This window comes from Pongo pygmaeus, chromosome 12 (assembly GCF_028885625.2).
Source record: "Pongo pygmaeus isolate AG05252 chromosome 12, NHGRI_mPonPyg2-v2.0_pri, whole genome shotgun sequence".
NCBI lineage: Eukaryota > Metazoa > Chordata > Mammalia > Primates > Hominidae > Pongo > Pongo pygmaeus.
The window spans coordinates 28,888,126-28,903,561 of record NC_072385.2 but is presented as its reverse complement, the minus strand read 5'-3'; the positions used below and the strand labels follow the sequence as shown (position 1 = coordinate 28,903,561).

Genomic DNA, 15,436 nt, shown 5'->3' with positions numbered 1-15,436 from the left:
CACACACATTTCTTTTCTCCCATTATTCAATTTGCACATGCTCACAAATCCAAAAGTAATGACATACTTGCATTAAAAGTAATCTGAATTTTGATAAGTGTTGTAATGAACAGGAAAAATTATTCTATCATCTACAAATCTTTTCAAACTTGTATTTTCTTTGCAAGGTCCTTAAGTTTTGCCTAAGTCCAATATTTCTTATGCAGCAGAGACACAATCATTGCCAGCTGATCACCATACACTGAATTTTCATCCTCAATAAGCCCGAGTGTAAGATCCATGCCTCTGCTTCACACTCACCTGTCTTCAGTCAGTGCTCCTCCTTAGAGGTGGTGAGCCCACAGCGATTTATATAGAGTCCTGTTCTCTTGTTAAAAGTGTTGATCTCATCCTATTTTGGAGAGATTTATGACATCTCATAAATTATAATAATAATCATAATAATTATAAATACTTTGAATTTATATAGGTCCTTTTATTCAAGAATGTCCTGGCATTTTGCGAACATTAACCAATTCGTTTCTTGCCATACCTCAGAAGGCAGATCCTAGTTGTAGTTTAACTTTGACGCCTTCAGGTCCAACACTTGTTTTTATTCACATCAGTTTGTGGGAATGTGGGTTAGGTAAGAAAGCAAGGAAGGAAGAGAGAGAGAGAGTGAGAAGGAGAGAGAGAGTGACAAGGGGGAAGGGAGGAAGGGAGGAGGAAGGGAGGAAGGGAAGGAAGAAAAGGAAAAAGGAAGGAAGGAAGGGAGGGAGGGAATTGAACTTGGTGTGTCAGAAACTCATTATTGGTTTGTATTTCAGGTAAGCAGAACTCCTAGACCAGGGGTTGGCAGCTTTTTCTTACAGGCCCAGATAGGCTTTTGGGCTACGTGGTCTTTGTCATAATTACTCGCCTCTGCCATTGTAGCACCAGAGCAGTCATAGATAATATTTAAATGAATGGCCATGACTGTGTTCCAAAAACACTTTCTTTACTACACAGGTGGTGGCCCCTGTTCTGAACCACCGAGAGATACCAGTTCACATGTCCTCAGTTCAGCAATGTGGGGAGAGATGATTGGCTGGATGATGCTATTTTATAGACACCCAGGACCTACAGTGTGTTTCAAATGTCTACATCGATAAGTACTTTGAGAGGGTTCCTGTGAAGTTTCCAGGAAGGATTCTTTCCCAAGTTGTGGAAAGGGTGCATTTCATCACTGAAAGAGGGAGCCCCCTCCCTCACAACACCCTATGCCCCAGCTCAACTACACAGCTTGATTTTCCCCAAACACAGCACCATTCTTTGCACTAGGCCTTCCTACAGGCTCTTTCCTTTTTATCTAACCCCTCAGGGACAGGGGCTGTGTCTCATTTGTCTTTATAATACCAGCATGCAACACTCTGCCTGACACATATTAGACACTCAGTAAAACACATGGAATCAATGGCTTGCTTATTGGCTGACTGGTATACAGTCTGTCTCTTCTGCATCCTCTGCCTTAGCTCCCTCCCCACACCACAACTCAAACACAAGCTCCATAAGAACTGTGAATCTGGCTACTTCATTTATAAGACTGAGTCTTCAGTGCCCAGATAACAGCCTGGCACATTGTAAGTGTTCAGTAAATCTTTGTTGAATCAGTCAATGACTGAAGAATCCCTACAACCTCACCCAGCAAGATTTGGACTGGGTTTCCAATGCTGGGTCCCACGTTAGACGTGTGTTCCTTGTGTTTCAAGCAACATGTGGATATTTCTACCATAGCACCTACAGCACTTTGGTTTGTTGTTGTCTTGAGAACAAAAACAAAGGTTTTTTTTTTTTTTTTCCTGTATTCCTTATGGCACATAAAGGGTATTCAATACATGTTTACAGAATGAGTAAATGAATGATTTAAAGCGTATTTATGACTTTTTGGAAGTCACTCACTCTGCACACCCAGTGCAGACATTGAGGGTTAAGATTTTATTGTTCTCGGCCGGGCGCAGAGCCTCACACCTGTAATCCCAGCACTTTGGGAGACCGAGGCAGGTGGATCACTTGAGGTCAGGAGTTTGGACCAGCCTGGCCAACATGGTGAAACCTGATCTCTACTAAAAATACAAAAATTAGCCAGGCATGGTAGTGCACACCTGTAATCCCAGCTACTCGGGAGGCTGAGGCAGGAGAATCATTTGAACCAGGAGGGAGAGGTTGCAGTAAGCCAAGATCATGCCAGTGTACTCCAGCCTGGGCCACAGAGTGAGACTCCATCTAAAAAAAAAAAAAAAAGGATTTTGTCGTTCTCTACCTGTGTCTGAGATGATGAGACCACAAGGCAGGGCACTGTGAGCAAGGATCCAGATTTGGACACTCAGGGAGTTCCTGAACTTTAACTCTGGGAGGGGAGTGTAAGAACACTGGGTTCCTCTCTGTTGTTGGCAGAGTTGAGGTAAAAAGAGAACTAATGCACCCATTAAAAACTCTATCCTGACCCCCAAAATGGAACTCGTCCATTTTATTTTTTACACCAAGCTCTAGCACATACCAACAATTAAAAGGTATTACAGTGTGGGGAAATCTGGGGATGCCCAGCCCTACCTACAAAAGCACGCTGTCATCAGCCCAGAGGGCCATGTTACCATCCTGGGAGGTTCTCCTGGGCAGCAGCCAGCATGTTGCCTGGCAATGGCTCCACAGAGACGATGCCCACCTGCGTCCTCAGGCTTGTTTAGTCCTTGCCAGCCCCTTTATGGATAACCTTCCTTTCAAAGACCTGGCATACACTCGCAAATACTTACCTCCCAGACAGAGGGAGGATCCCAGACAGTCAGTGTGGGAGTGGAGGAGGTACTGAAAAGAAAGCTAGGTCGGGCACGGTGTTTCAGCCCTGTAATCCCAGCACTTTGGGAGGCTGGGAGGGAGGATTTGCTGGAGGCCAGGAGTTCAAGACCAGCCTGGGCAAGATAGTGAGACCCTCCATCTCTACAAGAAATGAAAAAAAAAAAAAAAAAACATAGCTGGGCATCATGGCTCACACCTGTAATCCCAGCACTTTGGGAGGCTGAGGTGGGCGGATCACTTGAGGTCAGGAGTTTGAGACCAGCCTGGGCAATATGGTGAAACCCCATAGATACTAAAAATACAAAAATTAGTGGGGCGTGGTGGCCACCTGTAATCCCAGCTGCTCAGGAGGCTGAGGCATGAGAATCGCTTGAACCTGGGTGGCAGAGGTTGCAGTGAGCTGAGAGCGAGATCGCCCCACTGCACTCCAGCCTTGTTGACAGAGTGAGACTCTGTCTTAAAAAAAAAAAAGAAAAAGGAAAAGAAAGAAGAAAAAGAAAGCTTGCTGCACCTGGACGTAGGTGGGACTAAACAGAAACAGCACAAGATATTCCTTACCAAACCCTCAGGGCCAGGTGAGCTGTGACTGCTGCACCCCAAGCCTGTTTTACTTCCCAAATGCAAGATCCTCTTCTCAGTTTGAGTTTGTGTCTCAAATGAATTCAGTCTTCTCTTACCTTTAGTCCAGGTTCTGCCTGGTACTTGTTTCAAGGAGCATAAATTAGTCACCAAAAGCCTGCAAAAGCAATACAGAACTTTAGAGAAAATTACCTTGCAGACACCAAAAAGAATCATTTCACACATCACAAAACCAGACTTCCTAAAAATCCTCTTTGTTCAGTGATCTCTTCAAAGTTTCAGAAAGTGTCTGCTCCACCCATATTATTTCTCCTCTGAAATATCTCCTAAATATCTTCCTCGTGGCCAGGCATGGTGGCTCACGCCTGTAATCCCAGTACTTTGGGAGGCTGAGGCAGGCAGATCACCTGAGGTCAGGAGTTCGAGACCAGACTGGCCAACATGGTGAAACCCTGTCTCTATTAAAAATACAAAAAATTAGCAAGGCATGGTGGTGCGCATCTGTTATCCCAGCTACTCGGGAGGCTGACACAGGACAATTGCTTGAACCCAGGAGGCAGAGGTTACAGTGAGCCAAGATTGCGCCACTGCACTCCAGCCGGGGTGATAGGAGTGAAACCCACTCCCCATCTCAAATAAATAAATAAACTCTTCCTCCTCATTCCCTCTGTCTGCTACCTCTTAACATTTCCTATTACTCCAGTATTGTAATAAATATTATAAGAAAAGACACTATTGCATACAGGTTGAAAATATTTATTGAGGATATCAGGATCTTTTGCAAATGTCATCTCTTTGAGTTCTCATTAATTCACCGGAATTGACAGCTGAGGAAAGTGGCTTCCTTGAGAATGGAGGAGCTCAGCTAGAAACCCAAGTCTAGGCTGACATCAAAGCTTCTCTTCCTGTGGGTACTGCCCCCGGCTGCATTCAGCTCTCAAGTTCTAGGTAATTCCTTTTAGGCAGGTGCTTCCTGGACTCTTGCTTCTTCAGTCTCCTGTCCCACATTCCAGCTGCCTTCAGTCCCAAGGGGAGCTATTGTCTCTGTTCCCAAAAATTTCTCTGAGAAATGGCTTCTCACGAACCCTGCCTCTCTATGATGACTTCCAACTCCTCACCTGCTGCACCTGGGTCCCCAACCCTAAGAATCCTAGAAGCTGAGGAGGGTGTTCTCCATCCAGCCCCTGGGATACTCCGCAGGCACATGACGGTCAGATTTATGTTTTAAAAAGTGTCCCGTGGCTGCTGATTGCATTGGAGGTGAGCCAGAGTGACTCGGGAGACTTCACAGAAGACCAGATGAGAGATGATGGTTGGACTAGAGTGATGGGGCTATGGCTTGGCTGTATCCCCACTGAAATCTCATCTCAAATTGTAGCTCCCATAATTCCCTTGTGTTGTGGGAGGGACACAGTGGGAGATAATTGAATCACGGAGGTGGTTTCCCCCATACTGTTCTCCTGCTGGTGAATAAGTCTCACGAGATCTGATGATTTTATAAGAAGAAACCCCGGCCAGGTGCGGTGGCTCATGCCTGTAATCCCAGCACTTTGGGAGGCCGAGGAGGGTGGATCATGAGGTCAGGAGATCGAGACCATCCTGGCTAACACCGTGAAACCCCGTCTCTACTAAAAATACGAAAAATTAGCCAGTTGTGGTGGCGGGCGCCTGTAGTCCCAGCTACTCAGGAGGCTGAGGCAGGAGAATGGCATGAACCTGGGAGGCTGAGCTTAGAGTGAGCTGAGATCATGCCACTGCACTCCAGCCTGGGCAACAGAGTGAGACTCTGTCTCAAAAAAAAAAGAAGAAGAAGAAACCTCTTTTGCTTGGCTTTCACTGTTCTCTTCTCTGCTGCCATGTGAGATGTAACTTTCACCTTCTGCCGTGATTATGAGGCCTCCCCAGCCACGTGGAACTGTGAGTCCATTAAATCTCTTTTTTTTGTAAATTGCTAAGTCTCGAGTATGTCTTATTTGTTTGTTTATTTATTTATTTTTGAGACAGAGTCTCACTGTCACCTAGGCTGGAGTACAGCGGTATGACCTTGGCTCACTGCAACTTGGGTTCAAGTGATTCTCCTGCCTCAGCCTCCCAAGTAGCTGGGATTACAGGTGCCTGCCACCTTGTCCGGCTATTTTTTTTTTTCATTCTAGTAGAGACAGCATTTCATCATGTTCGCCAGGCTGGTCTCGAACTCCTGACTTCAAGTGATCTGTCTGCCTTGGCCTCCCAAAGTGTTGGGATTACAGCCACCACACCTGGCCTTGGGTATGTCTTTATCAGCAGCATGAAAATGGACTAATACAGTAAATTGGTACCGGGAGTGGGACACTGCTGAAAAGATACCCGAAAATGTGGAAGCAACTTTGGAACTGGGTAACAGGCAGAGGTTGGAAGAGTTTGGAGGACTCAGAAGACAGGAAAATGTGGGAAAGTTGGGAATTCCCTATAGACATGTTGAATGGCTTTGACCAAAATGCTGATAATGATATGTACAATGAAATCCAGGCTGAGGTGGTCTCAGATACACATGAGGAACTTGGAAACTGGAGCAAAGGTGGTTCTTGCTATGTTTTAGCAAAGAGACTGGTGGCATTTTGCCCCTGCCCAAGAGATATGCAGAACTTTGAACTTGAGAGAGATGATTTAGGGTATATGTTAGAAGAAATTTCTAAGCAGCAAAGCATTCAAGGGGTGACTTGGGTTCTATTAAAGGCATTCGGTTTTATAAGGGAAGCAGAGAATAAAAGTTTGGAAAATTTGCAGCCTAACAATGCAATAGAGAAGAAAATTCCATTTTCTGAGGAGAAATTCAAGCCATCTGGAGAAATTTGCATAAGTAATAAGGAGCCGAATGTTAATCACCAAGACAATGGGCATGTCAGAGATCTTTGTGGCAGCTTCTTGCCATACAGGCCCAGAGGCCTAGAAGGCAAAAATTGCTTTGTGGGCCGGGCCCAGGGTCCCTCTGCTGTGTGCAGTCTAGGGACTTGGTGCCCTGTGTCCCAGCAACTCCAGCCATGACTAAAAGGGGCCAAGGTACACCTCAGGCCATGGCTTCAGAGGGTGCAAGACCCAAGCCTTGGCAGCTTCCACATGGTATTGAGCCTGCAGGTATACAGAAGTCAAGAATTGAGGTTGGGAACCTCTGCTTAGATTTCAGAGGATGTATGGAAATGCCTGGACGTCCAGGCAGAGGTTTGCTGCAGCAGTGGGGACCTCATGGAGAACCTCTGCTAGGGCAGTGAGGAAAATAAATGTGGGATGGGTGCCCCCCCACACAGAGTCCCCACTGGGGTGCTACCTAGTGGAACTCTGAGAAGAGAGCCACTGTCCTCCAGATCCCAGAATGGTAGATCCACTGACAGCTTGCACTGTGTACCTAGAAAAGCTGCAGACACTCAACACCAGCCTATGAAAGCAGCCAGGAGGGAGGCTGTACCCTGCAAAGCCACAGGGGAGAAGCTGCCCAAGACCATGGGCAACCACCTCTTTCATCAGCATGACCCGTATGTGAGATGTGGAGTCAAATATCATTTTGGAACTTTGAGATTTCACTGCCCTGCTGAATTTCAGACTTGCATGGGGCCTGTAGTCCCTTTGTTTTGGCCAATTTCTCCCATTTGGAATGGCTGTATTTACCCAATGCCTGTACCCCATTGTATCTAGGAAATAACTAACGTACTTTTGATTTTATAGGCTCATAGGCAGAAGGGACTTGCCTTGTCTCAGATGAGACATTAGACTGTGAACTTTTGAGTTAATGCTGAAATGAATTAAGACCTTAGGGGACTGTTGGGAAGGCATGATTCGTTTTGAAATATGAGGACATGAGATTTGGGAGGGGTAAGGAGTGGAATGATATGATTTGGCTGTGTCCCCACCAAAATCTCATCTCAAATTGTAGCTCGCATAATTCCCTTGTGTTGTGGGAGGGACCCAGTGGGAGACAATTGAATCATGGGGGCAGTTTCCGCCATACTGTTCTCATGGTAGTGTATAACTCTCATGAGATCTGATGATTTTATAAGAGGAAACCCCTTTCGCTTGGCTGTCACTCTTCTCTTGTCTGCTGCCATGTGAGACATGCCTTTCACCTTCCGCCATGATTGTGAGGCCTCCCCAGCCACGTGGAACTGTGAATCCATTAAACCTCTTTCTTTTGTAAATTGCTCAGTCTCAGGTATGTCTTTATCAGCAGCATGAAAGTGGCTAAGAGAAAAAGGAAAGATATTACAGATCTATTTTAGAGGTGAAATTGACAGGACTCAGTTTGGGACAAGATGCCAAGGATGAGAGCAAAGAAGAGGACATAAAGTGCCTGGGAGGATGGTACTAAGTCTGGAATGCTGAAGATGAAAGCACATTTACAAAAGAAGATGAAGTTCTAGGTTTGGTGGAGTGGCTCACATCTGTGGTTCTGACACTTTAGGAGGTCAAGGCAGTTCAAGACCAGCCTGGGCAATATAGCAAGATCCTGTCTCTATTTATGAAAAAGAAAAAGAAAGGATTATGTTTTAACTCCCATGTAGCAAACCTACACATGTACACCTCAATCTAAAAATGTTTTTAAAGACAAAAAATAACAAATGCTGGTGTAGACGTGGAGAAATGGAGCCCTTATACACTCTAGGTGAGTATATACACGAATCTAGCCATTATGGAAAACAGTATGGAGGTGCCTCAAAAAATTAAAAGTAGAAGTGGCATATGACCCAGAAATCTCACTGCTGGGTATGTATCCAAAGAAAATGAATATGTCAAAGGGAAATATGCACTCCCATGTTGACTGCAGCATTATTTATAATAGCCAAGACACAGAATCATATATATAATAGCCAAGACACAGAGCTCTTGGGGCTTGAGTGAACACTGGCAGTAGCCAAAGAGTACTCACTGTGGGCCTGGGGTGGTGGTGGCCACAGGGAGAGGTTCCTTCTGCTTGAGGAAAGGAGAGAGAAGAGTGGAAGGACTTTGTCTTGTGGCATGGGTGCCAGGTCAGCAGCAGTAGAATAGAGCACCAGATAGATTCCTAAGTTTTCCAACCCCAGGCCCTGACTTCCAGATGGGATGATATCTCTGGATATACTTGGAAACAGGGGGAATGAACTTCCCTGAAAGGAAGACTGTAAGCCTGACTGGATTCACGACCTGCTGACAGTAGAGCCTGTGGGCTGTGAGGAAACAACAATGGTAACCAGGCAGCAGTTCCCACAGGCCTTGGGTGAGACCCAGTGTTGTGCTAGCTTTGGGTCTGACCCAGTGCAGTCCCAGTGGTGGTGGCCACAGGGGTTCATATGTCACCCCTCCCCAAGGTCTAGTCAGCTCAGCATAGAGAGACTTTTGTTTCCCGTTTTAGTTAATCTATAATCTATAGAAACAATGTTTATTACTGGCTTGCTCTCAATAAGTATGTGAGTAAAACTCTGTTCGTGGCTCTCAGCTCTGAAGGCTGTCAGCCCCCTGATTCCCACTCCGCCAGGAGTGAGTGACATGACATATTTAAAGAGCTGAAAAGCAACGACAGCAACAACTACCACAACAAACCCGCTTTTATCCTAGAATAGTATATCCAGTGAAAAAATCCTTCAAACATGAAGGAGAAATAAAGACTTTCTCAAACAAACAAAAGCTGAGGAACTTCATCAACAATAGACCTGTCCTACAAGAAATGCTAAAGGGAGTTCTTCAATCTGAAAGAAAAGGACATTAATGAGCAATAAGAAATCATCTGAAGGTTAAAAAAAACACCTCATTGGTAATAGTAAGTGCACACATAAACACAGAATATGGTAACACTGTAATTGTTGTGTGTAAACTACTCATACCTTGAGTAGAAAGACTAAAAGATGAGGGCAGGGCACAGTGGCTCACGCCTGTAATCCCAGCACTTTGGGAGGCCAAGGCAGGTGGATCACGAGGTCAGGAGTTCGAGACCAGCCTGGCCAAGATGGTGAAACCCTGTCTCTACCAAAAATACAAAAATTAGCTGGGCGTGGAGGCACACGCCTGTAATCCCAGTTACTCAGGAGGCTGAGGTAGGAGAATCGCTTGAACCCAGGAGGCGGAGGTTGCAGTGAGCCAAGATCACGCCATTGCACTCCAGCCTGGGTGACAGGGGAAGACTCCATCTCAAAAAAAAAAAAAAAAAAAGACTAAAAGATGAACCTATCAAAAAATAACAACAGTTTTTCAAGACATAGACAATATAATAAGATAAAAACAGAGAAAACAAAATGTTAAAAAGTGGGGAGATGAAGGTAAAGTGTAGAATTTTTATTAGTTTTCTCTTTGCTTATTTGTTTTTACAGTGTTATGTTTTCATCAGTTTAAAATAGTAAATTATAAGATGATATTTGCAAGCCTTGTGGTAACTTCAAATAAAAAAACCTAAAACAGATACAGAAAAAATAAAAAGCAAGAAATTAAAACATACCAGCAGAGAAAATCACCTTCACAAGAAGGAAGGAAGGAAGGAGGGAAGGAGGGAGGGAGGGAGGGGAGGGGAGGAAGGAAGGAAGGTAGGTAGGTAGGAACGACTACAAAACCACCAGGAAACAAGTATCAAAATTGAAGTAGTTAAGTGCTTACTTTTCAGTAATAATATTGAATATAAATGGACTAAACTCTCCAATCAAAAGACACAGTGGCAGAATAGATTAAAAAAAAAAAAAAAAAGGCCCAACAACCTGTTGCCTACAAGAAACACACTTCACCTATAAAGACACACATAGATTGAAAATAAAGGGATTGGGAAAGGATACTTTATGCAAATGGAAGGCAAAAAAGAGCCAAAGTAACTATACTACATCATACCAAATAGATTTCAAGACAAAAACTATAAAAAATACAAAGAAGATCATTATATAATGAAAAAGGGTCCACTCATCAAGAGACTATAACAATTACAAATATATATGCATCCAATACTAGAGCACCCAGATATATAAAGCAAGGAGGGAGGGGAGGAGAGGAGAGAGGAGGGGAGGGGAGGGGAGGGAAGGGAAGGGAAGGGAAGCTACAGGTCAATATTCTTGATAAACGTTGATGCAAAAATCCTCAACATACTAGCAAGCAAATTCACCAATACATTAAAAAAGATCATTTATCATGACCAAGTGGGATTTATCCCAGGGATACAAGGATGGCTCAGTGTCTGCAAAGCAATCAATGTAATACATCATATCAACAAAATAAAGGACAGAATTGATATGACTACTTCACTAGATGCTGGAAAAACATTTGATAATATTCAACATCTTGGCCAGGCACAGTGAGTGTCTTATGCCTGTAATCCCAGCACGTTGGGGGGCCAAGGTGAGAGAATCAGTTGAGGCCAACAGTTTGAAACCAGTCTGGTCAATATAGCAAGACTCCACCTCCACTAAAAATAAAAAATTAATCAAGTGTGGTGGCATGCCCCTGTAGTCCCAGCTACTCAGGAGGCTGAGATGGGAAAATCAATGTATTTTGTGATGAAAAGAAACTCTCAAAAAACTGCATATAGACAGAACATACTTCAACATAATAAAAACCATATAACAGACCCACAGCTAATATCATACTCAATGGAGAAAAACTGAAAGCCTTTCCTCTAAGACCTGGAACAAGAGAAGGATACCCACTTTCACTGCTGTTATTCAACAAGTACTGGGGAAGTCCTAGCTACAGAAATTAGAGAAGAGAAAGAAATCAGAGAAGAGAAAGAAACAAAGGGCATTCAAATTGGAAAGAAAGAAGTCAAATTATTCTTGTCTGCAGATGATATGATCTTATATTTCAAAAATCTAATGACCTGCTCCCCAAAAAAAACTATTAGAACTGAAAAACAAATTCAGTAAAATTGGAGGATACAAAATAAACATATAAAAATCAGTAGCATTTCTATATGCCAACAGCAAAAAATCTGAAAAATCAAGAAAGTAATCCTATTTACAGTAGCTGCAAATAAAATAAAATACCTAGGAATGAACTTAACCAAAAAGGTGAAAGACCTCTATAATGAAAACAATAAAATACTGATGAAAGAAATTGAAGAGGACACCAATAAATAGAAGAATATTCCATGTTTATGGATTGGAAAAATCAATATTTTTTAAATGTCCATACTACCCAAAGCAATCTACAGATTCAACGCAATCCCTATTAAATACCAATGACATTCTTCACAGAAATAGAAAAAATAATCCTAAAATTTATATGAAGCCACAAAAGACCCAGAATAGCCAAAGCTATCATGAGCAAAAAGAACACAACTGGAGGAATCACATTACCTGACTTCAAATTATACTACAGAGCTATAGCAATCGAACAGCATGGTACTGGCATAAAAACAGATGCATAGACCACTAGAACAGAATAGAGAACCCAGAAACAAATCCACACAGTACAGTGGACTCGTTACAACAATGGTGTCAAGAACATACATTGGGGAAAGGATGGTCTCTTCAATAAATGGTGCTAGGAAAACTGGATATCCATATGCAAAAGAATGAAACTAGACTTCTCTCTAACCATATACAAAAATCAAATCAAAATGGATTAAACACTTAAAATTAAGACCTCAAACTATGAAATTACTACAAGAAAATATTGGGAGAACTCTTCAGGACATTGGTCTGGGCAAAGATTTCCTGAGTAATACCTCAAAAGCACAGGCAAGCAAAGCAAAAATGGACAAATGGGATCACATTAAATTAAAAAGCTCCTGCACCCCAAAGGAAAAAAATCAACAAAGTGAAAGGACAGCCCACAGAAGGGGAGAAATTATCTGCAAACTATCTATCTGACAAGGGATTAATAAGCAAAACATAGGGCAGGCGAAGTAGCTCATGCCTGTAATCCCAGCACTTTAGGAGGCTGAGGTGGGTGGATCACCTGAGGTCAGGAGTTTGAGACCAGCCTGGCCACCATGGTGAAACTCCGTCTGTACTAAAAATACAAAAATTAGCTGGGTATGGTGGTGCGTGCCTGCTGTCACCCAAGCTGCAGTGCAGTGGCGTGGTCTAAGCTCACTGCAACCTCTGCCTCCCGGGTTCACGCGATTTTCCTGCCTCACCCTCCTGAGTAGCTGAGATTACAGGTGAACGCCACCATGCCCAACTAATTTTTGTATTTTCAGTAGAGACAAGGTTTCACCATGTTGGTCAGGCTGGTCTTGAACTCCTGACCTCAGGTGATCCGCCTGCCTCAGCCTCCCAAAGTGCTGGGATTACAGGCGTGAGCCACCACCCCCGACCCTCATTTCTTTTAATAGATATGAATTTAAAAATGTATGCTTTAGTATTCACACATGTCCGATGCAACGTATTTAACCAGTCATCTCCAGAAACGTTGTTCCAATTTAGACGTTCACCAAATTGGCCTGAGTGCTTTTTTCTTCCAATGCATTACGCACTTATAATTTAGAACAAGTGACCAAAACGCTTAAGAGCCCATCACGCAAATTGTTATCTGCTGGAAATCTACCTTAGGCTGTGGACGCTGGCGGCCGAAATCTGATCCGGGGTTGCCAAGACAACCTCAGAGCCCAGGGCGCTGCCAAGAGCCCTGCCGAGTGCAGCTCGAGCGCCGACGTCGCCAATGTGACGCACAGTGATGACGCAGCACGCAAGTTCGTCAGAATGGTCCTCCGGGGGCTACGTCGCTGCGTCCCTGACTTCCAGGCGCTTTCCTCTTGGAAGTGGCGACTGCTGCGGGGCTGAGCGCTGGTCTCACGCGGCTCGGCAGCCAGGTTGGCGGCGCGATGAGGCGCAGCAAGGCCGACGTGGAGCGGTACATCGCCTCGGTGCAGGGCTCCGCCCCGTCGCCTAGAACGGTGAGTAGCTCTCGAAGAGACCGACGGCCTCGACCTGGCCGGGCGGCGGCCTGGCGCGGCTCAGGCGTCATGGCTCCCGACGGGCGCTACTCCCTGGCGCGCTCTGTTGAGGCGCCGGCCGGCTAGCGTAGTCCTGTGGGCGGCGTGGCGCTTGCAAGCGCAGGGAGAGTCCTTGGGGGACCGCGGTGGACGGGAGACCGTTGGCGCCGGCGCTTCCTCTTTCTCCCGGCTTGTTCCCGACGGTGCTGGCTCCCGACGGTGCTGGCTCCCGACGGTGCAGGCTCCCGACGGTGCAGGCTCCCGACGGTGCAGGCTCCCGACGGTGCAGGCTCCCGACGGTGCAGGCTCCCGACGGTGCAGGCTCCCGACGGTGCAGGCTCCCGACGGTGCTGGCTCCCGACGGTGCTCGCTCCCGACGATGCTCGCTCGTGGGCCCGCCCTGGCCCAGGCTTTCTGGCCGATGGCGCGCCGCGTAGTACCGGCGCGGCCTAGTTCTCGGGGGCTTGGGCACCCGGGTGCTATATCGGCGGGTTTCTTCCCATCTCCTGGGCATTTACTTTATATGCTGCGGCGGAGGTCGTACCTCTTTGGCCTGGAGGAACCCAGTGGGGACTGACGCAGCTCCCGGGTGAGCTTTGGCGGCTGTGCTTTTGCCCTTAAAAATATTCTTCGTCTGTAATCCGAGCACTTTGTGAGGCCGAGAGACCAGCCTGATCAATATGGTGAAAATCCGTCTGTATTAAAAATACAAAAATGAGCCGGGCGTGGTGGCAGGCACCTGTAGTCCCACCTACTCGGTAGGCTGAGACAGGAGAATTTCTTGAACCATGGAGGCAGAGGTTGTGGTGAGCAGAGATTGCGCCACTGCACTCCAGCCTGTGTGACAGAGCAAGACTACGTCTCCAAAAAAAAAAAAAAAGGAAAAAAAATAATTCTTTCTCTAGTTTTTCTTTTTCCAGATGGCTTCTGTTTAGTTTTTCTATGTTCTGTTAAGTTGGTTTCTTATTCTGCAGCTGATTCCTACTTCTCAAAGGCTACTTGACAGCTCTTATTTTTATTTTTATTTTTTTAGAATAGGGTCTTGCTGTGTTGCCCAGGCTGGCATCAAATTTTTAGGCATAAATGATCCTCCTACCTCTGTTTCCTGAGTACTTAGGACTACAGGCAGGCACCTTTGACAGCTGTTAGTTGTTTTTTCTGCCCTTTACATCTATATACTTCTGAGTAACACACATATATACTTTTGTTATTCTTAATTCCCTTTCTCCCGTTTTAGACATTTTCTTTTCTTTTTTTTTTTTTGAGACGGAGTCTCGCTTTATCCCGCAGGCTGGAGTGCAGTGGCGCGATCTCGGCTCACTGCAAACTCTCCCTCCCGGGTTCACGCCATTCTCCTGTCCCAGCCTGTAGCTGGGATTACAGGCACCCGCCATTATGCCTGGCTAATTTTTGTATTTTTGTGGAGACGGGGTTTCACCATGTTAGCCAGGCTGGTCTCAAATTCCTGACCTCAGGTGATCCGCCCACTTCGGCCTCCCACAGTGCTGGGCTTACAGGCATGAACCACTGCACCCAGCTCTATTTTTTGTTTTGTGATAGGAAATTATAAAACATGGAATTATGCATTTGTCAGGCTTTAAAAAAAACTTTTAAGTGAATGAAAATGGCGTATTTGAACTTAAACTTAGGACAGGTTTTTACTGCTTTTGAAAAAATGTTGGAAAATATTTCTGTATGAAAAGTAAAACAACTTTTAATTTTTTTTTAGATGTCAATGAACGGATTCTATTTTGCAAAGCTGTATTATGAAGCTAAAGAATATGATCTTGCTAAAAAGTAAGTACAAACTGTAACATGTATTCGTTTTTTAAAAATCAATGCCTTTTCTCATTTTCTTCTTTGAAATAGGTAAAAATATGTTCTTAGTAGTTCTTCCTAAGTGTATTCTGGAATAAGGGATTTATCACTCAGACTGATGCTAAGGACCAGCCTAGATTCCATTGAGATTGAAACGGTAATTAGTGTTTTCTGCATGCTGCTGCTTGTTTATACCAAGGGCAAGAAATTGTTTGGCTTAAAACACTTTTTCTAAAAATTGTCTTCTGTTGGAGTAAAAGAGGACCATGCCTATATCTTAATTTGTTTTTGGTTAAATATCTGATACCTTAATCAGATGAAAAATAGCAATGAATAAAAAATTAAACTGTAAGTGTAAGGCGGGAGAATAGC

The 15,436-nt window shown here is 44.6% G+C and overlaps 1 protein-coding gene and 1 long non-coding RNA gene across 4 annotated transcripts in view; one reads left to right on the top strand and one right to left on the bottom strand.

Annotated features, from left to right (window-relative positions):
• Positions 1 to 621: 621 nt before the first annotated feature.
• Positions 622 to 12,992, bottom strand: LOC134737844 (uncharacterized). The gene is made up of 3 exons (XR_010123229.1): positions 12,859 to 12,992; positions 3,489 to 3,547; positions 622 to 2,241 (listed from the first exon to the last, which is right to left on the bottom strand). It is a non-coding gene; the product is annotated as an uncharacterized LOC134737844 (long non-coding RNA).
• Positions 12,993 to 13,007: 15 nt separating this feature from the next.
• Positions 13,008 to 15,436, top strand: part of LOC129030867 (E3 SUMO-protein ligase RanBP2-like) — a 40,042-nt gene continuing 37,613 nt past the window's right edge. For 2 of the 3 annotated variants that reach the window (XM_063649132.1, XM_054476665.2), the window contains exons 1-2: positions 13,010 to 13,207; positions 14,976 to 15,043. In XM_063649132.1, the coding sequence (XP_063505202.1) occupies positions 13,136 to 13,207; positions 14,976 to 15,043 (140 nt within the window). In that variant the 5' untranslated portion in view covers positions 13,010 to 13,135. Of the gene's footprint in view, positions 13,208 to 14,975; positions 15,044 to 15,436 lie in introns of all 3 variants that reach the window. The other variant, XM_063649133.1, reaches the window with a different exon arrangement.